General features: G+C 44.0%; 2 protein-coding genes across 2 annotated transcripts in view; both read left to right on the plus strand.

The window, feature by feature from the left end:
- Nucleotides 1–19,451, plus strand: part of LOC129814933 (guanine nucleotide-binding protein G(i) subunit alpha-2) — a 140,302-nt gene extending 120,851 nt beyond the window's left edge. Inside the window, exons 5-9 of the mRNA XM_055868094.1 lie at nt 7,858–7,986; nt 12,926–13,055; nt 15,837–15,990; nt 16,394–16,624; nt 18,465–19,451. Of these exons, the coding sequence (XP_055724069.1) occupies nt 7,858–7,986; nt 12,926–13,055; nt 15,837–15,990; nt 16,394–16,584 (604 nt within the window). The 3' untranslated portion in view covers nt 16,585–16,624; nt 18,465–19,451. The remainder of the gene's footprint in view (nt 1–7,857; nt 7,987–12,925; nt 13,056–15,836; nt 15,991–16,393; nt 16,625–18,464) is intronic.
- Nucleotides 19,452–20,533: 1,082 nt separating this feature from the next.
- Nucleotides 20,534–25,786, plus strand: LOC129814934 (PAK4-inhibitor inka2-like). The gene is made up of 3 exons (XM_055868095.1): nt 20,534–20,843; nt 20,943–20,993; nt 24,699–25,786. Exons 2-3 carry the CDS (start codon nt 20,991–20,993, stop codon nt 25,644–25,646), a joined length of 951 nt encoding a protein of 316 aa, XP_055724070.1. The 5' UTR covers nt 20,534–20,843; nt 20,943–20,990; the 3' UTR covers nt 25,647–25,786.
- The last annotated feature ends 1,492 nt before the right edge of the window (nt 25,787–27,278 follow it).

The raw sequence follows: 27,278 nt of genomic DNA on the forward strand, positions 1-27,278 counted from the left end.
TATCCCACACACAGTCTCTGTGGTTCATATGAACTCCAAGATGAGATGTCTGTCTCCTGCTCAACGCGTCTTGTTCCTGGGAATTAGATTTAATTACGAATGGCCCTGTCTGTTATCACAGATGGGGTCTGTTTTTCAGAGCTGTTTGTCCCTTTTCTAGCTGGGTTACAAGGTGCGGTGTCACCGGTACCTATGACTGGTGGGCATGATCACCTCCATGATAACGTTTTTTCCCTGGGTTTATTCTTAATGTGTGCAACCCCCGCGCACATAGCGCAGTGAAAGGGAGGTGGCACCGGCTGGGGTCTCCCCTTGCCCCCCTCCCCAGATGTTTGCTGTGACAACTACCTCCAAGTGGCACTGCAAATTGAGGTATGTCACTGCTAGACCCAATTCTGACTTGTGCCCTGATATCTGCTTCACTTCACTCTCGTAAAAGCCTGGGTTTTCTGCTTATTACCTAAAATTGATCAATTGAAAGTGTAGCTTCACAGCTCCAATCCAGATGTGTTGGTCATTACTGAAACATGGTTAAGAAAGAGTGTTTTGAATACTGATGTTAACCTTTCTGGTTATAACCTTTTTCGGCAAGACAGATCTTCCAAAGGTGGTGGTGGCAATCTTTACCAAGGAACACCTTCAGTTGTCTCGACCAAGTCTGTCCCCAAACAATTAAATTTGCTGGTTTTACACATTAAACTTTCAAATAACTCTTTGTTGACTGTTACTGGGTGCTATCGGCCACCATCAGCACCGGCCTGTACCCTAAATGCCCTAAGCTCTCTCCTGGCCCCTTACACTAAGTCTGAATTTGTTCTGCTAGGTGACCTAAACTGGGACATGCTTAAACCACCTGACAAAGTGTTAAAGCAATGGGACTCCCTAAATCTTTCTGCTACCATGTTGTGCTGCTGCCATGTTGTGTTGCTACCATGCTATGTTTTCATATGTTGCTGCCATGCTATGTTGTTGTCTTAGGTCTCTCTTTATGTAGTGTTGTGGTGTCTCTCTTATCGTGATGTGTATTTTGTCCTATGTTTTTATTTAAAAAAATATTTTTAATCCCAGCCACCGTCCCCCTTTTTTCTTTTGATAGGCCGTCATTTGAAATAAGAATTTGTTCTTAACTGACTCGACTAGTTAAAAAAATACCTAATAAAGGCCACAAACCCGGAGTGGACAGGGCAAACATCAGCTCTTATATTAAAACATTGTTAAACACATACTTTCTTGTGGCCATATCGTTGACCAGGGCCTGGAACACCGGGTGGGTGTTGGTCAGTCCGAATGGTATAACTAAGTACTCATAGTATCCACTAGCCGTGTTAAAGGCTGTTTTCTACTCAAAGAAGACCCCTGCGCCGGCCAATGGATGAATACTCCCTGCAGTGAGAGAGTTCTCAATGTACTCCATAGCCTTGGTCTCTGGACCCGACAGGGAGTAAAGTCGCCCGGGATAAGGTCAATGGCGCTGTCATAGTGTCGATGCGGAGGAAGAGACGTAGCGTGGGCCTTGTTGAAGAGTTCCCGGAGGTCCAGGTACTCCGCTGGAATGGCGGAGAGATCCGAGGCTTCTCTCAAGCCTACAGGTAGACATCCTGGGGCAGGCTGGTCCGACTTAAGACAATGAGCATGGCAGAACGGGCTCCAACCCACGATAGAACCAGTAGCCAGGTCAATCAGGGGATTGTGCTTCTGGAGCCATGAATATCCCAAAACCACGGGTACATGGGGAGATTCTATGAGCAGGAACTCTATGCACTGTGTGATTTCCTGATAGTCATATGTTGTTCAGAATCGTAGTGCGGGTGACTCTACCAATAGAGCGCCCATCCAGCCCTCTGACGTCCATGGGAATGGAGAGGGGTTGAGTGGAGATGCCCAGCTCCGACACCAAGGTAGCATCAATAAAGCTTTTATCGGCCCCAGAGTCAATGAGCACCTGGAGTGATTTTGCCCGGTCACCCCACAACAGGGTGGCATGGAGATGGGTGCGAGTAATGGGAGATTGGAAAATCCCCGTACGGCTCACCAGAGTACTCGTACTTACTGATGAGCCTGGTCTTTTTAATGGACAGGTGGAAATATAATGTCCTGTTGTCCCGCAATACAGACAGCTCCTGGTGTTCAGTCTGCATAAACGTTCATCTGGAGACAATCGAGCCCTTCCCAGTAGCCGCCCTCGGCGATTCCTGTGAGCACTCAGGTGACATTGGATTCTCTCGTAAATTACTTTGGGTGTTTCCAGGATTCCTCTGAGGCGAGGTGGGAATCGAGGGTGAGCGAGGGCGACAGGGAACAGATTCTCTCTCCCTCCTACGTTCTCGTAGCCGCCTATCAATCCAGATAGTCAAGGCTATGAGGGAGTCGAGGTCCATGGGCAGCTCCCGGGCTGTGAACTCATCTTTGATCACCTCCGATAATCCGTGAAGGAACATGTTGAATAATGCTTCCGGGTTCCAGGCCCTGTCAGCTGCCACTGTCAGCCGCCAACGAAACTCCACTGCGTAGTCTGCCACACTACGGGAGTCTTGATGTAGCTGGAGCAGTTTACAAGCACCCTCTCTCCCGGACAACGGAGAATCGTACACCTTCTGTACTTCCGCCACAAACTCCTCCAGACTGAGGCAGACGGCGGACTGTTGCTCCTACACCGCCCGTTGCCCAGTCCAGTGCCCTTCCGAACATCAGCGTTATGTGGAACCCTATCCTCGAGCTGTCCGAGAGGAACGACGAAGGCTGTAGCTCGAAGATGAGGGAGAACTGGGAGAGAAAGGCCCAGCAGGTTCCAGAATCTCCAGCGTAGCACTCCGGGGGAGGTAGGCGCGGTTCTCGGGACACTGTGGTACGCTAGGAAGAAGTGCCGCTGGTGGTGCGGTTGCTGAGAGTTTGGGGATTTACTGGTGTGGCTTGCTGCCTTGTAGGGAATCGGCGGAATTGCTCCAGCAATGTATCGAACGCAGGTCATGGCGTTCTGCCAGGGTATGGAGTCCCTCCATAAGGCATTGCAATAACTCCTCGTGTCTTCCAATGGTGGCTCCTTGCTGGGAGACAGCATTGTAGAGCTGGTCTGAGTCTGCTGGGTCAGTTATGGCCAGTTCGTACTATCACGACTCAGGATATGACCCAGATGCAGACACAGGAGGCGGAAAGTGCAGTTCTCAATCATTTATTTTAAAGGGCAGGTCGAGGACAGGCAGAGGTTCGTAATCAGGTTAGAGTCAGGCAGGTACAGGACGGCAGGCAGGCTCGGGATCAGGGCAGGCAGAATGGTCAGAACCGGGAAAACTAGGAAACAAACACTTCAGAAACGGGAAAACGGGAAAGCACGCTGGTAAAACCTGACAAGACAAGACGAACTGGCAACAGACAGAGAACACAGGTATAAATGCTCAGGGGAAGATGGGCGACACCTGGAGGGGGTTGGAGACAAGCACAAAGACAGGTAAAACCGATCAGGGTGTGACAAACAGCATTTTTGAGTGTTACTGACACCTTCTGACTGTCAGTAACACTCCCCCATGCCAGGGGGAATCAACTCCAAGACTTTCAATAACAACTCCTCCCTCCATCCCCTCCCTTCCTCTACTACAATCAGTATGCAATCTGCACACACACCAGGAGGCCAACATTTACCACCAGTTAGATCTCGCTATCCCCTCCTGCTGTGATTTTATTTTTCATTCAAACTGGAAAACGAGCCCCCGTCTACTTTGCATACAGCTTAACAACTCGGCTTTGTCTGCCAATTTCCTCTTTAATAGCTTCACAGAAACATAGAGATCATTCATTTCTTCCTAGAGAAGAAGGCTGGGTATTTACCTTGATGGTATAACAATGGCAGTTGGATTGATCGGCTGCTTGTTTGTATCATATCAGGTTTACTCAGGGCTGTGTAATACCTCTGGCCAGCCTCCCATTAGACTGATGTATGGTGGTAATGTGTTCCTCTCCTCTCCTTTCCTCTCATGCTCTCATCTCCTCTCCCATCTGCTGCTGTGTGAAACCTGTCACATTACTCCACAGGGGGAAGCATCAGCAGACAAATCTCTGAAACTTTCTCTAAATCATGATCCTCCTTATGCTCTGACTCTCTCATATGGCTCTATCTTGCTGGTTGGCAGTCCAGACGACATTAGAATGATAACGTGTTGATTAGTTATCTGAGATTCCATCCTGGCAGGCCCCAGGATTAGGACTCTCTTGCAGGGCAGGGTCAAGCTGCAGGGGTCAGCCTTAAGGTCAAGGATGAGCTCTAGGATGACTTCCGAGGAGAGTCAGATTCGCTTAGGTTTTACATTGGTTTTCATATGCTGTTTTTCTCCACACACTCTTACACTAATGATAATGTATCAAGGTTGATGAATGTCATAGCATGCATCCTTCACTACAAGAGAACAAGAGTGAATTAATTATTACATCTTTTTTTATTGGATCACAAAGGCAATACTATCAATAAAACACAATATAATTCCCCCCTTTTTGAACAACCCCACATTCCCCCCCAGTCACCCATCCCAAACATAACCCTGGTACCCCATCCCCAACCCCAGTCAACACATAATATTAAAAAACATACCAAAAAACGAAACAACAGACAAACACTACAATAAAATAAAAATGACATACAGTAAAATTGTTTACCCATATAACATCACCAAGAGATTATTGGGGCAGCTGCTTTCCAAATGTCTATAGTAGTATGTTTAGCTTTATTCATGCAGGCGGTGGATAACTCCAATATAACTACGTCCTGAAAGTATGCCAACCTTTTCCTTATATGAAGGTCATGAGGTGGCAACAAGCACTGAACACCGTGTGTTTTACTTCACTTTACACTGTTTCTCCTTCGGCTGCATACCTGAATCGTCATTAAGTGAAAGAGGAACTGGTTCAAAGGGTACAGTTTTATCAATCATGTCAGAGAGAATAGACAACACTTTCCAACAAAACTCATAAACCTCAGGACAGCCCCATATCATGTGTTTGTATGTGCCAACCAAGTGTATTGAGGGAACATAGGTCACAGTTTGGCCTTAGATCCCGTTTTGCATTAAAATCTTACGAGTGGTGTCCAGTACGACCTACGACAGAGCTTAGAATTAATTCACTGATGGTTTGGGGTTCTTTGATGAGTGAAATATATTCTCCCAGACATTTTCCCAATAAATAGCGTCATCATCTAGCAAAATCCTTTACATACACTTTAACCATTAAAAGATCTTTCTCCTTTAGTAATTGAAGATGAGAGCAAATAACTGATACAAAACCTCTGGAAGAGAATGTCAAAATTCACTGGGTACCTTTCCAAACGTGTACCCCATGGGACCCATAAGGGCACGAAGCGCTGACTGCAGTCTAAGATAAAGAAAGAGTGATGACCCTGGCAAATCAAAAAAGGAGAAATTCCTGAAAACTAAGGACACCCTCTGAGTTAAATATATACCCTACATCAGGGGTATCACACACGCGAGGGGGTCCAATCCGTAAAAAATATATTTTTAGGGGAGAAAACAAATTCAATACTTAAAATGACTGACACCAAATCGAAACTGTGTAGAAATGACAATGGACCTACGATCAATAGAGGACTATGTTTTTGATCATTTTAACGGCATTGAAAAATTAACAATTTTCAGTGCAGCCGTCAGTGCTTCGTTGGTTAATTAGCTGAATAATTATAGAGATAGCAGCTCCAGTTAACCTACACATTGCTCAACCCTCCTAAAATGATCTATTGTATTGGGACCATAATATAACATGCATTTCTTATTAGTTATACCAGAAAATAACAACTAGTATGTGACCTTCTCTAAAGACGACAGAAACACCATCAATCCAGAATCAATTGGAACCTTGTCAGTTTTCTTCATGCGTCGATTGAGCTCTTCTACTCAAAAGTTGATAGTCAACATGACACCTTTTCTTAATGAACTCATTTGTGACAATGAGCTGGAGGATCTACGATTGTCTCAAGGCACAGGAGCACAAGGCCCATAGCTGAAACCAGTATTGACAGAGGTTGCATTGACTGATTTAGGGAAATGAGCAATCTATGGTCATGAGGATGAACACTATGAAATGGATCCCTACTGCTTTACAAGGCTATAGTGTACATGAGTTAGTTTACATACAGTGTGTTTTATGGTCACTGTCTGTCTGTCTGTCTGTCTGTCTGTCTGTCTGTCTGTCTGTCTGTCTGTCTTCTCTGTCTGTCTGTCTGTCTGTCTGTCTGTCTGTAACATCAGAACATAAGGGTTTCTATGATCAATACTCTATTTCTGATCATAAAGATCATAAAGACCAGCTCTGCTTGGAATGCTAGTAGAAGGGATTTGGTTTGCTCCCACATACCATGTAGTAGTTTATACCCCTTTATCAATGTGATCTTGGTAAAGCGTGGATACTGTATATCTATAGACGTTGCCAGGATCACATTGATTATTAAGGAGTATAGCGGAAACCTACATCATCCAGTGGAGAAAACCAAATCCATTCTACTGATGTTGTGAGCATGTCAGTCAGTATCCCTGTCGGTGCTGTGTTCATGGACTATTGGCTGGGGTACCAGCTAGCTCTGGCCCTGGCTGATGACTAAATCCGTAGAGCAGACAGGCTGTGTCCAGTATGGAACAGAATTACAGACAGAGTGCTACGGCCCTTCCACATCACAAAGGGAAGCAGAGCGAGAGAGGAAGAGTGAGAGAGTGAGATGTTCTTCCCAGTGAAATTATCCCTACCTCCATTGACTTTTCAATCTTTGAAAAAACGTTTCCATATATGTGTCGCATCCTGATCTATGGCTCTGTGTCACAGATCTGATTTTAGCCCTGATATCCCTGACACATATTGATCTGAATGACAACATGGAATGTGAAGCGTCTTATCTGATGTCACCTCACATACAACTTAATAGCACGTGGAGTGGCCGATCTCATCTTAACTCCCAGTGACAGCTCTGGGATTTCTACGCATCATGGATTACAGCTCAAATTACCAATTTTGCTTTCCACAATGCTTAAAATATCATGCGTAAAAACCCGTTGAAGTGAAGCGGGGGGAAAAAGTGCCGTTGCCATAGAAATGTTCCCTTTGAGAAAGCAGAGGGAGTGAGAGAGAGAGGTGATCTAACATGACTATTTATGGCCTAGAACAAATGTAGAAAAACACAGCATGCACACAGACTCTGTGGCCGTGGCAAGTTAACAGAACCAATCCAGAATCACTGTTGTGCTAAAACAGAACAGCAGAGAACATCTGTGGTTGGTTTCTCTGCTTGGATGTGTGTTTGTGTGTGTGTGTGTTATTGTCTTGCCAGTGTGTGTGAGTGTCTCCCCTCATCCCCTCATACCACCCTGCATACCACTGCTGGCTTGCTTCTGAAGCTAAGCAGGGTTGGTCCTGGTCAGTCCCTGGATGGGAGACCAGATGCTGCTGGAAGTGGTGTTGGAGGGCCAGTAGGAGGCACTCTTTCCTCTGGTCTAAAAAATATCCCAATGCCCCAGGGCAGTGATTGGGGACACTGCCCTGTGTAGGGTGCCGTCTTTCGGATGGGACGTTAAACGGGTGTCCTGACTCTCTGAGGTCATTAAAGATCCCATGGCACTTATCGTAAGAGTAGGGGTGTTAACCCCGGTGTCCTGGCTAAATTCCCAATCTGGCCCTCAAACCATCATGGTCACCTAATAATCCCCAGTTTACAATTGGCTCATTCATCCCCCTCCTCTCCCCTGTAACTATTCCCCAGGTCGTTGCTGCAAATGAGAACGTGTTCTCAGTCAACTTACCTGGTAAAATAACGGTAAAAATAAAAAAATAAAAAAAATAATCATAATTATGTGTGTGTGTGTGCCACAGCTACCTGAATGAAATGGAGAGGATAGCCAAATCAGACTACATCCCCACACAGCAGGACGTGCTGCGGACCAGAGTCAAGACCACTGGCATCGTGGAGACACACTTCACCTTCAAAGACTTGCACTTCAAGTAAGGGCTCTCAGAACAAACTTGGCAACCTGACTAGTGTTTATTTGTATGGCTTTTGTGTATTGAGACAGGGGGAAACTGAGCATTACATTATTATTATTATAATATATATATATATGTTTTTACTCTTCACCCCTTTTTCTCCCCAATTTCGTGATATCCAATTGGTAGTTACATTCTTGTCCCATTGCTGCATTTCTCGCATGGACTCGGTAGAGGCGAAGGTCAAGAGCCATGCGTCCTCTGAAACACGACCCTGCCAAGCCATACTGCTCGCTTAACCCAGAAGCCAGCCGTACCAATGTGTCAGAGGAAACACCTTACAATTGGCAACCATGTCAGTGTGCATTGCGCCCAGCCTGCCACAGGAGTTGCTAGAGCGAGATGGGACAAGGACATCCCGGCCTGCCAAACCCTCCCCTAAACTCAGACGATTCTCGGCCAATTGTGTGCTGCCTCCGAGGCGCAGCCGGCTGCGACACAGCCCGGGATCGAACCCGGGTTTGTAGATACTCCACGAGCTCTGCGATGCAGTGCCTTAGACCGCTGCGCCACTCGGGAGGTCTAGCATTACATTATTACATTAATGTGAAAACCAAATGTATTCATTGCACAAATATTAACATACTAGCCCCTGGTCTATCTTTCTGGCCCCCCTTGTCTTTAAGTTTCTTTAGATGTGTGTTGCTTCCTTATCATGTGTAGTTCTGCCAATCACAACATTTTAAAATGTCTCCGTAACACCAGTCACTCGGGACTTGAAGCCAAAAGAGGGTAGAACACATTTCAAACGTTGCTTTTTAGATATGTCTAAAGTGTATGTGGTTGTGTGTGTACTACATGTATGAGTTGCAGCTGAATGAGTGTGTGACCTCTGGCTGACCAGGAAGTGTTGTGAGACCCCCTGTACCTTCCTGGCTCTGAACAGCCTGAGGGCGACGCAACACTTTTTATCAAGCTCTATTTGTATCACCATTCATTTGACTACAGAGTGAAATCTGAACTCATCTGTAATTTACACAAGGGTTGATAGCAGAGCAGAGATGCTACTGGAAAGCACTGGTACATGAACATAGAGAGAGCTGCTAGTTGGTCTAGTATGAGCTGCACGTCTTGGTGTCAAGGTTCAGAGATGACAGTAACCCAGGCACATCTCTTTAAGACATCTAATACTTCCATCAGACTTGTTACAGTTTGGTTGTCACTGTGCTGCTGACAACTGTAGCATCAACGAATATCATCATCACACCTGATAATATGGGAGATCCATTCAAGTTTCAGTGGCAAGGTTCACATGTGCTTTATAAACAGCCAGATAGACAATGAGAAACATGGTGATAATCAGGCCATTCCTGTCTGTCTGTGTAAGAGGTCTGACATGAGTCCACAGTGACCTGGTTCCAGCTAAACTCAGAGCACAGGGCTGGCTGACATTTGCCTTCTGTCACAGACATGATGTCAGGGATGAATAATACATGGGGACAATCGATAAGAAAAAAGACGCTTCTTTTTATCTCCATCCCGTTGACTGTAGCTATGGAAACTAATCTCCAGGAAAATACCAACAGAATGAATGGCATAAAAATGACAACGGCAACAGAAAAGGAAAAGAGATGTGGTACATTAGAGAAAATGAAAGAAGAAAGAATCCTTTTTTTTTTACTAGCTATGTCTGTTTGTTTTGTGTTGCTATCTCTGATTCCATATACAGATTACAATAATTTAAGCTCAGAGAACCCCATGCCTATCGATATATCAGTTTGGGTCGTTACAGGAACATGGCAGCCTAAGTGACAGCCGGTGAGAGCCAAGTAGAGGAGCTGAAGAAAGAGGTGATGGATCAGAGAATGGAGCTGAGCTTAAACACTGGACTGCATTTCTACAAGAAGAAAGTAGAAGAACTGGAGAGCAAGGATTCAGCCCAAACAGCAGAACTATTCACCATGGGCCTGATTCAGACTTATGAAATGTATGCCTTTCCTATGCACACCTTTCTACACACTTCTCAGTAGTTGGTATTCAGACTTACCTTATTGAGATGAGTAACAAGGTTTGTGGCTCCCTTGCGCACACTGAAGGCATTTAATTCAACCCCAGAAAACACACCCACTGAATCCACTGAACCTACTAATTTGATCAGGGAGTTGTTCAATTTTTCTGTTAATTTATCTAAAGCAATCCTTTTTAAATACTGTGTACCTTTGATTTGTATTTTATCAGCACAAGACTAGAATGTAGCAACCTGTCGGTTCCAAGTGGAACAACATCTAAAAAAAATTACTGATAAAAATAACACCAATCCCCATGCACTGTAATTTATAAATTGATAAAAGCTATGTAAATGAGTAATCCGTTTGGATAAGGGGTTTGTAAATATAGGCTAATTGATAATTGTTTACATATATTTTACCTAATGATCTCTGGAGACAAATGTGAAACCACTCATATTTCAGCAAAAGTAAAAGCTTGTCAACAAGACTGGTATTTCAGCCTCTTTTCCACAGTGAAGTATAAATGGCCTTTTTGGTTTTTCATAATTCTAATTGTACTGTAGGCCTCTGGCTTCATAATTTGCAGGGGCGAAATTTGGAGACTAAAGCCTATGGAAATCCATGCGCACTGACAGCGAAATTCTGTAATTTTCTGTTTTTTAAACAGCTAATTGACCAAGTCGGTTTAATTATTTGAATTCCATTTTGTTCTGTGAGCTCAATGTGCACATTGCACAGCTTCTGTAGAGATAAGAGTTGTAGTTTCCAACAGGCCAATATTCTACATAGTTAAGTGCAGAAAATGTGGTAATTAACTACAATCACCATAGTCCATTGCGCACCCACTTGTCCGGTCTGTGTGTTTCTTTTATGCGATTGTGGGGGGGATATAGAGAGCAGCTGTTGCTTCGCGTGTTATCTGTAAAATACATATTCTAAGTGATTGATAGGTGGTATTCAGCGGTCATAAAATTATGCCTTATTTACTTTGAAAAACTACAAAATAGTGATTTTGTCAGACCGCATAGGCAGCAGCTCTATAGAGAGTAGATGATGACTTGGAATAAAATAATAAAGTTGTCAAATAAAACAAATCTAATATACACAACAACTGAAATATTTTATTGGAATGTGAATAAATGATCGCTGCAAGCACTACCATCACCACTTTGTATTAACTTTGTTGTGAAGTTATCAGCAGTCACAGAGAGCCAGATCAATGTCTTGATTTTATGTTTCGCAGAGATCTTCTGTGTTTAAAGTGATGCGGTAGGGAAAAAATGCAACTAAGGATGCACTTAGCTGTTCTATGAGTGGTCTGAGGCAGTCGGTAAATAACAAGCGATTTCAAGTGCAACTTGAGTAACGATTTTTTTGAGGAACAGCTCGGCCTTAAGATGCTTTTGGTAAACCGGGCCCTGAACCATTCTCTCCATACATTCTAGTGAGTCTGTCTAGAAAATTCAGGTACACCAAATTTTAAGGGGTGGCTTTAGATAAATGAAAACCTCACAAGACAATCTGTTGGCCAGGAAGTGGGAGGGTTGTCAGCTGTTGAATTAAATATATTCAGTGCGAGCAAGGGAACCACTTCTGAATACCAACTACTGAGAAGTGCATAGGAAAGTTGTGCAAAAGAAAGGCGTACGTTTCCTAAGTCTGAATCGGGCCCATGGTGAATAGTTCTGCTGTTTGGGCTGTGTCTTTGCTCTTCAGTTTCTCTACTTTGTTCTCGTAGAAGTGCAGTTCACTCTTAGTCACACTCACTTCACTCTGATCCATTACCTCTTTCTTCAGCTCCTCTACTTGGCTGTCACTTTGGCTGCCATGTTCCTCAGCTCCACTCTCTGCTCTACCACCATGCCTCTCAGCAGTCTCAGCAGCCTTGTTCTCTCCCCATTCCTGTGACCCTGTTGAGTGATGTCATTCTCTCCAACCTCTCCACTCTCTCCCTGTGCCCATGCCCCAGAGAGGCAGAACAGCAACAACAGCAGCATTACAGTACAACCCATTCTTAAATGAATACCTCAAACTAATGAAGCATACTGGACTCAGTCCCTTTTATATACACACTGGTCTTTGTGGACCAGTACATGGGAAATGAACACTTGAAAAATGAAAATGTCAAGCTCATTGTCAAGGACTGTGGATGATAACATAATACAGGTACAGCGTATTCCATGCCAAGTCATTCACATGTTGATTGTTGACAGAGCCACGGGACAGTCAAACCTGTTACTTAGTTCTTAACTAGGTCATCTTCATCTTGTGTGGCTAAGCTTGTAAAAACCCATGTGTGCAGGTTGATGCTCTCTGTGATATAGTGGGTCATTAATGTGTGATAGAGAGGCTGTGTTGTTAGCGGGAATAACAGCTCGAGCATGTGTATAACCTCAGCGTCCCCTGATAACCAGTGTATTCACACCTGTGTGGCGTGTTCACCTGGTAGAGCCTCTGTTACAGTGTAATGTGTCTACAGTGTTTAGGCGTCAAGCGTCTGACCACTCAGAGTAAAATTCAAGCGTTTGCCCCTGTGCCTTTTAAATTACGATGAATGTAATTATATGGACAGGGGGGACCTGATTCTAGATCACAACTCCAATTGTGAGATGCTTGATACATATGGCCCCCGAGGGCTTCCTGTGTTGGCCCTGCGGTCTTTTATCACGGCCCAGCATCTCTAATGGATCTCTCGCTGTCTCTCTCCCGAGCAGCCTTTGTTCTCAGAACAACCTCATGAAATGTTAATGCATGGCCTGGGATGGAATGTCACCCTCACTTTCTCCCTCTCTTCCCCCCCCCCCCCCCATTCCCAATCCCTTTTTCTTCTCTACTTCTCTCCTCTATCAACTTCACCCCCTTTTTCTTTTTTTTCCAATCTACCTATTTTGGTGTTACAACCTTCATCTCCCCCCCCCCCCCCCCCCTCCCCCCCCTCTCTCCTGCAGGATGTTTGACGTGGGCGGCCAGCGCTCAGAGAGGAAGAAGTGGATCCATTGTTTTGAAGGAGTCACATCCATTATCTTCTGTGTTGCGCTGAGTGCTTATGACCTGGTGCTGGCTGAGGATGAGGAGATGGTGAGGAGGAAGAGTCACCTATCCTATCCTATTATATTTCTAGGATCCACACATTTTCAACTGGTCACATGTTACTGGTCATCATGTCATTATGATGTGGGTTACACAGAACATCCATATACTGTACATATTATAAAGCATATGTTACTAATCTACATAATATACTGTATGTGCACTGGAGTAGGCTATTTGATTAGATAGATTAGATTAGTTATTTTATAAGGGTATGAATGTAAATGGTGTCATTTATTGATTTTATAGGGGTGTAAATGTAATTAATAATCAAATCAAATATTATTTGTCACACGCTTCAAAGACAACAGGTGTAAATAGTGAAATGTTTACTTACGGGTCCATTTCCAACAATGCAGAGTTAAAGATAAGATTATATATATATATCTATATATATATATATATATATACACTACATGACCAAAAGTATGTGGACACCTGCTCGTTGAACGTCTCATTCCAAAATTATGGGCATTAACATGGAATTGGTCCCCCCCTTTGTTGCTATAACAGCCTCCACTCTTCTGGGAAGGCTTTCCACTAGATGTTGGAACATTGCTACGGGGACTTGCTTCCATTCAGACACAAGAGCATTAGTGAGGTCGTTGGGCGATTAGGCCTGGCTCGCAGTCGGCGTTCCAATTCATTTCGATGGGGTTGAGGTCAGGGCTCTGTGCAGGCCAGTCAAGTTTTCCCACACCGATCTCAACAAACCATTCTGTATGGACCTCACTTTGTGCATTGTCATGCTGAAACAGGAAAGGGCCTTCCCCAAACTGTTGTCACAAAGTTAGAAGCACAGCATCGTCTAGAATGTCCTTGTATGTTGAATGTAGCGCTAAGATTTCCCTTCACTGGAACTAAGGGGCCTAGCCCGAACCATGAAAAACAGCCCCAGACCATTATTCCTCCTCCACCAAACTTTGCAGTTGGCACTATGTATTCGGGCAGGTAGCGTTCTCCTGGCATCCGTAAAATCTAGATTAGTCCATTGGACTGCCAGATGGTGAAGTGTGATTGATCACTCCAGAGAACGTGTTTCCACTGCTCTAGAGTCCAATGGTGGCGAGCTTTAGACCACTCTAGCCAACGCTTGGCATTGTGAATGGTGATCTTAGGCTTGTGTGCGGCTGCTCGGCCATGGAATGGAAATGAATTTCATGAAGCTCCCGACAAACAGATCTTGTGCTGACATTACTTCCAGAGGCAGATTCGAACTCGATAGTGAATGTTGCATCCGAGGACAGCTGATATTTGCGCGCTGCGCGTTTCAGCACTTGGCGGTCCCGTTCTGTGAGATTGTGTGGCCTACCACTTCGCGGCTGAGCCGTTCGCGGCTGAGCACTTACAGTTGACCGGGGCAGCTCTAGCAGGGCAGAAATTTGACAAACTGACTTGTTGGAAAGGTGGTATCCTACGACGGTGCCACGTTGAAAGTCACTGAGCTCTTCAGTAAGGTCTTTCTACTGACAATGTTTGTCTATGGAGATTGCATGTAAGAGAGTTAGTGCAAAAAAGGGTAAATTCAGGTGGTCTGGGTATCCATTTGATTAACTACTTAGAAGTCTTGCTTAGGCTTGGGGGTAGAAGCTGTTCAGGGTCCTGTTATTTCCAGACTTGGCAAATTGGTACCGCTTGTCATGCGGTAGCAGAGAGAACAGTCTGTTGCTTAGGTGGCTGGAGTCTTTGATAATTATTTGGGACTTCCTCTGATACCACCTGGTATAGAAGTCCTGGATGGCAGGGAACTCAGCCCCAGTGATGTAGTGGGCCATATGCGCTAACCTCTGTAGCACCTTGCGATCAAAGCAGTTGGCATACCAGGCGGTGATGCAGCCAGTCAAGATGCTCTCGATGGTGCAGCTGTAGAACGTTTTGAGGATCTGAGGACCCATGACAAGTCTTTTCAAGCTCCTGAGTGGGAAGAGGCATGGTCGTGCCTTCTATACGACGGTGTGGTGTGTTTGGACCCTGATAGGTCTTTAGTGGTGTGGACACTGACGAACTTGAAGCTCTCAACCCGCTCCATTACAGCCCTGTCGATGTGAGTGGGGGGAGTGCTTGCCCCTCCGTTTCCTGTAGTCCATGATCAGCTCCGTTGTCTTACTGACGTTGAGGGAGAGGTTGTTGTCCTGGCACCACACTGATATACCGCTCACACAACATTTAGAGTACGTTTGGGCTGAGGACTTAATAACCTGAAGAGCAGTTAAAGCTGCTGAGATATCATCAAATTGCTGTGCAATGAGCCATTTGTTTCCCTCGCTGTGGTGTGAAGCACCCAATCAATACACCACTTAAGTCCAGGAAAAAATAAGATGGGAGGAGCCATCCTACTTCACAGACACTGCATTTTGTTAGAGTGTAACATCTTACGTTAATTCAATAGTCTTGTTAAGCAGTTATATCTCACTAATTCTTAAGACCAAATAGACCATTGCTATATTTCTATGGATGTTATGTAGACTTTCACCTGTTTTACTTCTTATCAGTCCTTTTTTCTATGGCACATTAATCCATTTTTAACAGTCTGCTTGAACAATATACTTCCTATAACCATCCCCCCAACACAAAGACACACTCTCAGCTTCTCTATCGCTACTACTGCAGTGAGAGAGGAGAAAGCATAGACACATTCACAAAATACATACTGTACCACTACCTATACAGCTAGATTTGAAATGTGAGGAGTTACTGCCCCCTGGTGGCAGATTTGAGGTTTTATCCTTGGATGCGATGGGACCCAGTATTTGTCTCTCTGTCTACCAGAACCGGATGCATGAGAGCATGAAGCTGTTTGACTCCATCTGCAACAACAAGTGGTTCACAGAGACCTCCATCATCCTCTTCCTCAACAAGAAGGATCTGTTTGAGGAGAAGATTACAGGCAGCCCCCTGGCTATCTGCTACCCCGAGTACACAGGTAGAGAATCCTACCAATGTGTCCCCCACTGGGCACAGACATCAATTCAACGTCTATTCCATGTTGGTTCAACGTCATTTCATTGAAATGATGTGGAAACAATGTTGATTCAACAAGTGTGTGCCCAGTGGGTCTGTCGCACTGCGACATACAGCGGATTGCACTGCGCTCTGACAGAGAAATCATATAGTTGTGATTGTTGAGGCTGTAGCTATTTCAGCAGCAGTAGTAGCTCTAGCAGAATATTGGGGGATATTGAGCATGCCAGTGATGGTTTCCAATAGATGTCAAGTTATAGTTCATCAATAGTGTTTTATCGTGGAATCAATCAGTAATGTCTGGCATCTCATCACATGCTATAATGCTTCATTTATGTTGACTATGTTCACCCCTTGCTACTCAGGAGCCAACAAATACGACGAGGCAGCGAGTTACATCCAGACTAAGTTTGAGGACCTGAACAAGAAGAAGGACACGAAGGAGATCTACACCCACTTCACCTGTGCCACCGACACCAAGAACGTCCAGTTTGTCTTTGACGCTGTCACCGACGTCATTATCAAGAACAACCTGAAGGACTGTGGTCTCTTCTAGAGGCAGGGCCAGGGGAGGCAGGCCCAGGGGAGGAGCTAAGGTGAGGGCAAAGATTAGGGGAAAACCAAACAGCAAATCCAATGCTGATGATATAGCCCATTATCTCTTTTGGGGACTAGATGACCATGTTAAAATGGACTAAATAGTCAGTATGGTGATAACTAGGGCCCTGTGTTTTGCGCAATCATGTGTCATAGCAAAATCTTATCCTGTATTTTAAGCCTTATCCGTACATTAGCATTACACCAACAATGGACGCAATTTTCTAAGGATGGTGCTGGACTGTTTGCTGAAAAATCTTTAAATAAAGGTTACAATCCAGGCATGTCACATGACTGCACAAAACACAGGCCCCAAGTCATAACTGAGAACATAGTTGAAGTCGGAAGTTTACATACACTTAGGTTGCAGTCATTAAAACTCGTTCTTCAACCGCTCCACAAATTTCTTGTTAACAAACTATAGTTTTGGCAAGTCGGTTAGGACATCTACTTTGTGCATGACACAAGTAATATTTCCAACAATATTTTACAAACAGATTATTTCACTTATAATTCACTGTATCACAATTCCAGTGGGTCAGAAGTTTACATACACTAAGTTGACTGTGCCTTTAAACAGCTTGGACAATTCCAGAAAATTATGTCATGGCTTTAGAAGTTTCTGATAGGCTAATTGACATAATTTGAGTCAATTGGAGGTGTACCTGTGAATGTATTTCAAGGCCGACCTTCAAACTCAGTGCCTCTTTGCTTGACATCATGGGAAAATCAAAAGAAATCAGCCAAGACCCAAAAAAGCCAGACTACGGTTTGCAACTGCACATGGGGACAAAGATTGTACTTTTTGGAGAAATGTTCTCTGGTCTGATGAAACAAAAATAGAACTGTTTGGCCATAATGACCATTGTTTTGTTTGGAGGAAAAAGGGGGATGCTTGCAAGCCGAAAAACACCATCCCAACCGTGAAGCCCGGGGGTGGCAGCATCATGTTGTGGGGGTGCTTTGCTGCAGGAGGGACTGGTGCACTTCACAAAATAGATGGCATCATGAGGCAGCAAAATTATGTGGAAATATTGAAGCAATATCTCAAGACATCAGTCAGGAAGTTAAAGCTTGGTAGCAAATGGGTCTTCCAAATGGACAATGACCCCAAGCATACTTCCAAAGTTGTGGCAAAATGGCTCAAAGGACAACAAAGTCAAGGTATTGGAGTGGCCATCACAAAGCCCTGACCTCAATCCTATAGAAAATGAGTGGACAGAACTAAAAAAGCGTGTGCGAGCAAGGAGGCCTACAAACCGGACTCAGTTACACCTGCTCTGTCAGGAGGAATGGGCCAAAATTCACCCAACTTATTGTGGGAAGCTTGTGGAAGGCTACCTGAAACGTTTGACCCAAGTTAAACAATTTAAAGGCAATGCTACCAAATATTAATTGAGTGTATGTAAACTTCTGACCCACTGGGAATGTAATGAAAGAAATAAAAGCTGAAATAAATCATTCTCTCTACTATTATTCTGACATTTCACATTCTTCAAATAAAGTGTTGATCCTAACTGACCTAAGACAGGGAATATTTACTAGGATTAAGGGTCAGGAATTGTGAAGAACTGAGTTTAAATGTATTTGGCTAAGGTGTATGTAAACTTCCGACTTCAACTGTACATGATGTATGATTTGTTTTTTGATGGTTAGATTGACTCTGCAGTACATCATAGATAGACCCCCTGCATGTCTTACATGTAAAAAGTTTCCCTTTCTCATACACAAACTTCACATCTCATATTTAATACACATTTGCTCAGCCATGTCTGGGCTAGCTGACTCTTTGCTCAGCCATGTCTGGGCTAGCTGACTCTTCATGTCTCTCTTCACCAGGAGTGCTTGTACATTGAGTCTGCTGCCTGGGGGATAGAGTGGACAGACACACCACCGTCACAGACAGACTGTACCGGCCCTGACAACTTCTGCTTTTCTATATGGAAACAAACATAACAAACTGAGAAGTTGGGAGAAAAAGCCTTGCAGATTTATTCCAATGATCACTTATTCTCAACTGTCATGTCCTCCTCTCCCTCTTGTGTATGTTTGTTTATTTTCGTTGTGTGTTAGATATTTAATTTGATAGGGGGTCTCTTTTTTTCTGCCAAATCTGAATTTGATCTCAGATGTATTCTTTTTTTGCTTCTTTCTTTGTTGTTTTATAAGTATTATCCGATGTTAGAAAAATAGAGAAAACAACTTTGACATACTTTACATTCACTTTACTTTAACAGATGTCGGCATTTTATGACACTTTCAATTGCATAAAGCTTTTTTTTAAGGGAAACAAGTATGGAGAGAGAACATGAATTGAGAGGAACACGTTTTTGCTAATATTTACATAACATACCAACGCTGTATGCTGTATCATATCACTTATCATTACACATGACTGTCCGTAGATGATCATAGCTGTACTTCTTTAATCGTCACAATGTAACATTCCTTCGAAAATAATTACAAAAAAATAAAGAAAAAAGTATCAATTTTAAGAATAAAACCTGCAAGATTTTTTGAAACAATATTGAATACGTATGTTCCTAACATTAGCATATTTCGTTTTCATCCCATGTCTTTTGCAGTATGTTTGTGCCTTGATGTATGTTTACACCTGTGACATCTAGAGACTTGCTTTCTTCATAGTGTGAATTAGGGCTATTTCTACTCCCATACTATTCACACGACTGATAAAGAGGTAACATAATATATCACAATGATGAGAAAGAAATGAACAATGATAGTGTTTTGGCAAATATTTAAAATGCTTTAAAAATCCTAGTATTGTTTCATTTAAATAAAGTTTGGATCACCTCACTTACCATTCTCCTGGTGTGTCTCTAGAATAATTTGACCTATCTACAGATTCCACTGTAAGAATGCCCTTTTGAACATGGCATAGCAATGCTAATCACATTTAATTAGGGTCTGAAAGGTAAGTAGAACATCCCCATAAGGTAAACATGGCACATCCAACCTAATGTACACAAATGTAAATGACAATGTATCAACATTGCCAACAATGCTTCATCTCTCCAATTACATGGAGTATTCATATACATGAGGAACAGACAATGGAGGGTGATGGGGGGGCTTGTACATTCAAGTGTCCAGCTATGTAAATGATCTGCCTAAGGCTATACAGACTGTGATGTGCAGTCTTGCTCATTCCAATAAATTGATTAGGGACAATGTAACAGTCCAGCTGCAGTATTTGCACTGTAAAACGTCCATTAAGTAAAGAATGCAGCGAATGGTGTAGGCATTGGGACAACAATGGACTCCCAACAGCCCAGAGTACCAGGTGCTCAGGTAAATCAGGGAGTAAAATAGGATGGGGGTAGTTTGAGTGTTCAAGCTGTGTGCCGTTCCATGGTTCCAGAACAATCCGTCAGGTGGTGCTACACGCCTCCATGTGCATCAAATCAAATGTAGCCTAACTGCATCCACACGAGAAGAGCCCTTTATTCACTGTGTTGGAAATTAAGGTTTCTCTTATTATTTCTCTATAGTGAAATGCAACTGATTACATAAACTAGGTAGGTCTATACCTTTTTCAACAAAGCATCATGCGCGTTTTGCGGCAACTTTGAACTAAACGTTGCACATAGGTGAAGAAGCCTAAATCCAAAACCGTCTGTTGGCCTACGTAGGCTAACAGCCCATGATAATAGAGAAAACATCAAACAATATAGTTAGGTAATATAGTTCGGTAAACTGTGATAGTTAGTCTATGTTGTAGGCTAAACCTTGTCCCTAATTGTGTCTTTCGGTTGCAGTGCGCCTGAGTGTGCTGAAGTGTGCCAGGCTCAGAAAGAAGATTGATGGGCTATGTGTCTCTTTGCCCAGTCTGAGACAAATAATAAAAAAACATCGTCTCGTCCATGATTGACACATGACTGAAATCCCACCAGTGTAGTCCTGGCAATTGTTCTAATTCCGCGCATAATACAGCAGAACTTCTCAGGTGAGGGAGATGTTTTGACGCGGTGTTTAGGTGTTGGGTCGTATTTCAGGCGCGTTGCTATTGGCGCATTCTGTGATGCGCGCCGTTGACTGGCTGCGTGGAAAGAGACTGCGTTCACAAAGTACACAGCCGGCCCTACAACCACATGCACTCTTCTGTCTGAGGGGCGTTGAGTGGACATCGAACCTACTGAGAAAGTTGCAACCGCTTTGGATTAATTGTTCTATCAGAGGAGTCAATTATTCACCGATGTAAGTAGCCTGATTTAGAGAAATGCATCCTATAGGCTAGGCAACTTTTGAGCTAGAGAACATCATTTTGTATGCTGAATAATTCTTGTCTTTTTGCAGGATAAAGTAATCCATTTGGAATTCATAAAATCAGACACGACAAGAGCAATGGTACGTTTCTTTTGTAACATTTCCAGATTGTTATTTGTAGATGATTGTATGTGTTATTTTGTGTGAAGTGCCTATACATTTCTTCCTACCAGTTGTACAGAACAGTTGGGGAGGTTTTTATAGTGAGCGGCTGAATGTTGTGGTAAATTAAACCAAATGGTCAGCGCTTATAACTTTACGACCCTCCCGTGACAGTTAGACAATAGAGAGCAGCTGAGAATAATTGTAGGGTATAGACTACAATTTGTTGGAAAGATTACAAACTCTTGTAATTATTCAATTTGAACTTTATTAAGGCCTAAATCCATTTTCTTAACAAACTTTTCTTGAGAAATACTGTCTTGTTTATTGCTTACTTTTTCCATAGGCGACTTAGTGATTTCTGGCAGATGCAGTTGCAAATGTCTGGAAATAAGAATATATTTTAGCTGGTTAATTACAATAGACATATTCATTGGTGCGTTATATATGTGTTATTGATGATTAATCAAGGATCAATAATGTCATAGACATGTCATTATCATTTCTGTACATGCCTCCCTCCATCATATGTGTGGAGTCCTTCCTTCTGAGTCTTTCCTTGTAGCACAGATATGGCCTTTTTAAATGTTTTTTTATTTCACCTTTCTTTAACCAAGTAGGCTAGTTGAGAACAAGCTCTCATTTGCAATGCGACCTGGCCTAGATAAAGCAAAGCAGTTCGACACATACAACAACACAGAGTTACACATGGAATAAACAAACAAACATACAGTCAATAATACAGTAGAAAAAGTCTATATACAGTGTGTGCAAATGAGGTAAGATAAGGGAGGTATGGCAATAAATAGGCCATGGTGGCGAAGTAATTACAATATAGCAATTAAACACTGGAGTGATAGATGTGCAAAATATTAATTTGCAAGTAGAGATACTGGGGTGCAAAGGAGCAAGATAAATAAATAAATACAGTGTGGGGATGAGGTAGTTGGGTGGGCTATTTACAGATGGGCTATGTACAGGTGCAGTGATCTGTGAGCTGCTCTGACAGCTGGTGCTTAAAGTTAGTGAGGGAGATATGAGTCTCTAGCTTCAGTGATTTTTGCAGTTCGTTCCAGTCATTGGCAGCAGAGAACTGGAAGGAAAGGCGGCCAACGGAGGAATTTACTTTGGGGGTGACCAGAGAAATATACCTGCTGGAGCGCGTGCTACGGGGGGTGCTGCTATGGTGACCAGTGAGCTGAGATAAGGCGGGGCTTTACCTAGCAGAAACTTGTAGATGACCTGGAGCCAGTGGGTTTGGCGATGAGTATGAAGCGAGGGCCAGCCAACGAGAGCGTACAGGTTGCGGTGGTGGGTAGTATATGGGGCTTGGTGACAAAACGGATGGTACTGTGATAGACTGCATCCAGTTTGTTGAGTAGAGTGTTGGAGGCTATTTTGTAAATGACATCACCGAAGTCAAGGATCGGTAGGATGGTCAGTTTTACGAGAGTATGTTTGGCAGCATGAGTGAAGGATGCTTTGTTTGCGAAATAGGAAGTCGATTCTAGATTTAGTTTTGGATTGGAGATGCTTAATGTGAGTCTGGAAGGAGAGTTTACAGTAACCAGACACCTAGGTACCTAGTTGTCCACATATTCTAAATCAGAGCCGTCCAGAGTAGTGATGCTGAACGGGCAGGCAGGTGCGGGCAGCGATCGGTTGAAGAGCATGCATTTAGTTTTACTTGCAATTAAGAGCAGTTGGAGGCCATGGAAGAAGAGTTGTATGGCATTGAAGCTCGTCTGGAGGTTAGTTAACACAGTGTCCAAAGAAGGGCCAGAAGTATACAGAATGGTGTCGTCTGCGTAGAGGTGGATCAGAGAATCACCAGCAGCAAGAGCGACATCATTGATGTATACAGAGAAGAGAGTCGGCCCGAGTATTGAACCCTGTGGCACCCCCATAGAGACTGCCAGAGGTCCAGACAACAGGCACTCCGATTTGGCCTTGGAGCATTATCTCTTACCTTAACCAATGACTAACTGGTGCTCTCTACCGGCGTTTAATTACACCACAGTAATGGAAAACTGCTTTTCGACTATAAACACGTGTGTTACACTATACACTCTAATGTTATGCTAGGGAAATTGGGTTTCCATGTCTAGGGCTGACAGTGGGGACTTGTGAAGAGCAGAATCAACAACCTCTGCATCATCAAAACAGTTGCTTTGTGAGAAGGTGTTGAAGTTCATAGTGAACCATTGTTAGGTAAATGAAAGCTTCAAAGTACCGGTGGCCTGGCTTTGGTCCCAAGTTAGAGCGGGTCCACCAGAGCCATGAGACACGTGTAGATGGAAACAGAAAAGTCTGAGCCTTTTGGGTAAAAAAACTAGGTAAATCCTGTATGGAAATGTGCAACATATTTATGTGCCTCTTTCAGATCCTCTCCGAGATTCGATTTAGGGCACAATTTCTATCACCCGAGCCTTTCGGGGGATTCCATTGAGCTGGATGAGTCAGACCTCCACACTACTGTGAAGGACAATGCACATGGTAGACCTTTCAGTGTTTAATGCGCCTCCAAGGACCTGTCTCACTCTGTCAAACAGAGCTCTCTTCTACAGCCAAATGGTTAAGTTCCCACAGCTGTGATAACATCAGGGCATCGTCTCTGCTGATTTGGTCTCCTCACTGTGCCTCCAAACAGCACTCTGGCCTAAGGATGAGGGTTGGGAGGTAGAAAACACAAGCATGCTACACAAGCATGCTACAAAACATGGAAAAACCTTGGAGGATTATTACAACTGAAAGTTTAACAAATGACATCATTCTAAAGCTGTTGTTTTTGGTGATTTGTAGTACAGGGGGAAATGTTTTTTAAACAAGAAATGCCCTGTGCATACAGTAGCCTGTGTTCTGTTCGCTACAACACCCGAGTGAATGGGATTGATCTTGAAGTGTTGCCTTGTCACCTTTTAACCTTGATGTGATAAGATGGATTCAGTGGTGGTTCCCAGACCATCTGGTTGTTAAGACATCCTGAGAATATTGTTGTAATGTAACTGAATGCTATGGGAATTTGTGTCATTCAGACTGTGCCATTCAGACTTCTATATTTCAGATGATTTGGTGATGCCTTTGATGTGATTCATACATGGGGTTTCTCACTCCCATTGTGTAATTCCAGAACGGTGATGTCATTTCCTGCGGGACAATATGGGGTAATCCCGAAGGGATCCTGTGATTCTTGTGTGTAGTAAAGGATGTGTAATACTGAGCGCCTCTAAAATGTATCCGTCTCTAGTTTGTCCAACCGAAAGAGGCAGCGAGTGTTTCCCTGTACATCCTGTTCCCACAAGCCATATTCTAATAAACTCAGAGCATCCCGCTGAGAAGCTTCTCCATAAAGCTGCTCTGAGGTTTGGGTGGAATGTCTGACTTGATATGTGGTGGTGGTACGGATGCAGAGTGTGATCTCAGCTGATTAGAATCTTGGTGCAGTGCTGGGTAGAAGCACGGGAAACTACTTAAGCTTTTGGACCAGTATGGCATAGTTCTAATAAGAACTTGGACCGGGGGTGGACTAACCTTGCCATTCAGTTAAAGTGAACTGTAAATTTGTTTCTGTAAAAGTGCTCTGTTACACATTTTGTTCTGAAATGTTCTTAAACCATGTATAGAGGAGTCAGTGTTCAGTCTGTCAGTAACCAACCTGTTATATCTCTCTCCCTGTCTTTCTAGCTGTGTCTGCGGGACTCTGGAGACTGTCTGGTGGACCAGATGCAGTACATGATGAGGTCCTTGCAGGATCTGAAACACATGAAAAGGCCGCTCAGCGAGCCCTCCGGCCGTTCCTACGCCATGGCGCGCGTTTGCCAGCAGGGAACGCAGCAGCGGGAGCGCCTGACATGCCTCCGTAGACCCATCTCTGAGGCCAGCGAGGCCAGCACCTATGACTCAGCTTGCTGCCTGGCCAGCCCCGTGGAGGAGGAAGAAGAGGTGGAGGAGGAAGTGCAGGAGCGGCTAATGCAGAGCTCCCCTAGCAGTGAGAAGAGTCTGGAGTTTGACTCAGGCTACTCAGAGGCGTCCTGGCACGATGAGGGCGTGGTGCTCAGGAGGACCAGGAACGTACGGGTGTCTAATTCTGCCTGTCTCCGAACCAACCGGGGAGTGGGCTCTGCCGACCGGATCCGGCCCAAGTCCACGTCGGACGCTTGTCTGGAGCGCTGGACGTCATTTGAGGCAAGCAGCGACCCAGAGGACTGGACCACGTCACTGCTGAGCCGCAGCAGGAACAGACAGCCCTTGGTGCTGGGGGACAACAGCTTCGCTGACCTCATTAAGAACTGGATGGATCTGCCAGAGTGTCCTGAGCCAGCAGAACTCAAGCCCCACGCAGGCCGGCGCCTGGCCAAGGACCTCCTGGTCAACATGAGGAGGAAGCTGGCGGGGATGTCAAAAAGCGTGGAGATGAGGGCCAGACCAGCAGACTCCACCAGGGTCAGTAGGGCCGCGGCGGCCCCCAAACGCATGTCCTGCCCCGTGGGCTTCCAGCCACGCAAACCCTTCTTTCACCAATCCCACACAGGCCTGCATGAACTGAGGACGGACTTGTACCAGTTCAACGCTCTCATGAAGTCAGGCAGCCGACAACCTATCATATGTAATGACATTATCGGGTACATCTGATCTGAGTGATGTTACAGCTACGGACTCTTACCACAGATTAATGTTATTTTATTTTTTATATGCGCTTTATGTGGAAATAATGTTGAAATTGTTACAATAATAAAGTTTTTGTATTGAAAAGGGAAAAAGTGTTGACTGCAATAATTATTAACTTACACGTTTTATTCTTAAATGACTAATGAAATAATTATGCATGCTTAGGTTTAGGTTCAGCTCTAAAAAAAGGTAGTGACATTCTCGATTACATCTTGGTATAAGCACTCTAGCACATTCTTTAAATCACCTGGCAACTGACCAACATGATGGCAGTCAGAAATCTTGCCTTTGAATACCTGCTTATTTGAATACAAATAGCAGGATGGGTGTTACTGTATTGTGTTTCTACTACTGTCAGATGGGAAGTTGAAAATTATATTTCCAGTTGTGGGTTGTTAAGCCCCGTTTATACCTGGTGCTAACACGCTCCCTTTGTCCTGATATTGTCCACATTCTGATTGTGCCCACATTTTTAGACAGATGTAGGCGATTAAAATACACATAGTGATCTGATCTTCCTGACCACCTCTGGAGGTAGTCAGGCACACATTGTCTCTGGATATCAATTACGCGAAAACAGATCTGGATCACAAATCACGAAACTTCCATGTTAGCGCAAGGTGTAATGAAGGCTTAGATGTGTCATGTGATGCTTAGATCTAAAGGGAGTAGCCCTGTAAATGTGCAGCCTTCTAAAGACAAGTTGTCAAAACAGTCATATACATGTGCAGTGTTTAATGTAGCCACACACTTAGGGTTATTCAATCTGTATCGCTGAGGCACGCTAGAAATGTAAAGGTCATTTCCTATTAAACCGACATCTGCAGTGTTTACCGTGAATGCAATCTCCTCTAATGCGTGGACAATCGCCTTTACATTTAAATCACTCTGTATCGCAGAATTTCCGCAATACGGATTGAATGGAGCCCTTGAATAGCTTAAAAAGATTTGATTACATTTACAACATGAACACATCAATTCATTTATTGGAATCTAGAAACAAAAGGAAAGAAGCAGAGAAGCACGTTTTCTTTCTCAATCAGTCACCTAATGAACAAAATCTAATCAAATCCCTAAACATAGGCCTATGTAGCAAAGTAGTGCATTTCAGAATAGACCTACAGATCTATCCTTCTATCCATCTAGGGGCTTAATTTGAAAGAGATTACTCCATGTGCACGTGAGACCTAGTGCTGGGTAGGTCTCCACAGAGAGAGACTGATATTAGATCCCGGAGGGTACGAGACCAGGAATACGATGTTTACCTCTGAGGACAGAGAGGAAGGCCTGCTCACAGCCTCCTGCCACATTGGTTGATGAGCTCATGGCCTGGGTCCCCCTGGGGTTTCTCTCTGTGTGTGTGTGTGTGTGTGTGTGTGTGTGTGTGTGTGTGTGTGTGTGTGTGTGTGTGTGTGTGTGTGTGTGTGTGTGTGTGTGTGTGTGTGTGTGTGTGTGTGTGTGTGTGTGTGTGTGTGTGTGTGGAGGGGGGGTTGGTTGTTGGACTGGGCAGCTGTGTCCAGATGGTGACAGATTCAGTGAGCCTCTACTCACCCGACCCTCAATATTCCAGCACAAAGCTGACCAGGGGGCCGAGGC

This window comes from Salvelinus fontinalis, chromosome 18 (genome assembly GCF_029448725.1).
Source record: "Salvelinus fontinalis isolate EN_2023a chromosome 18, ASM2944872v1, whole genome shotgun sequence".
Lineage (NCBI taxonomy): Eukaryota > Metazoa > Chordata > Actinopteri > Salmoniformes > Salmonidae > Salvelinus > Salvelinus fontinalis.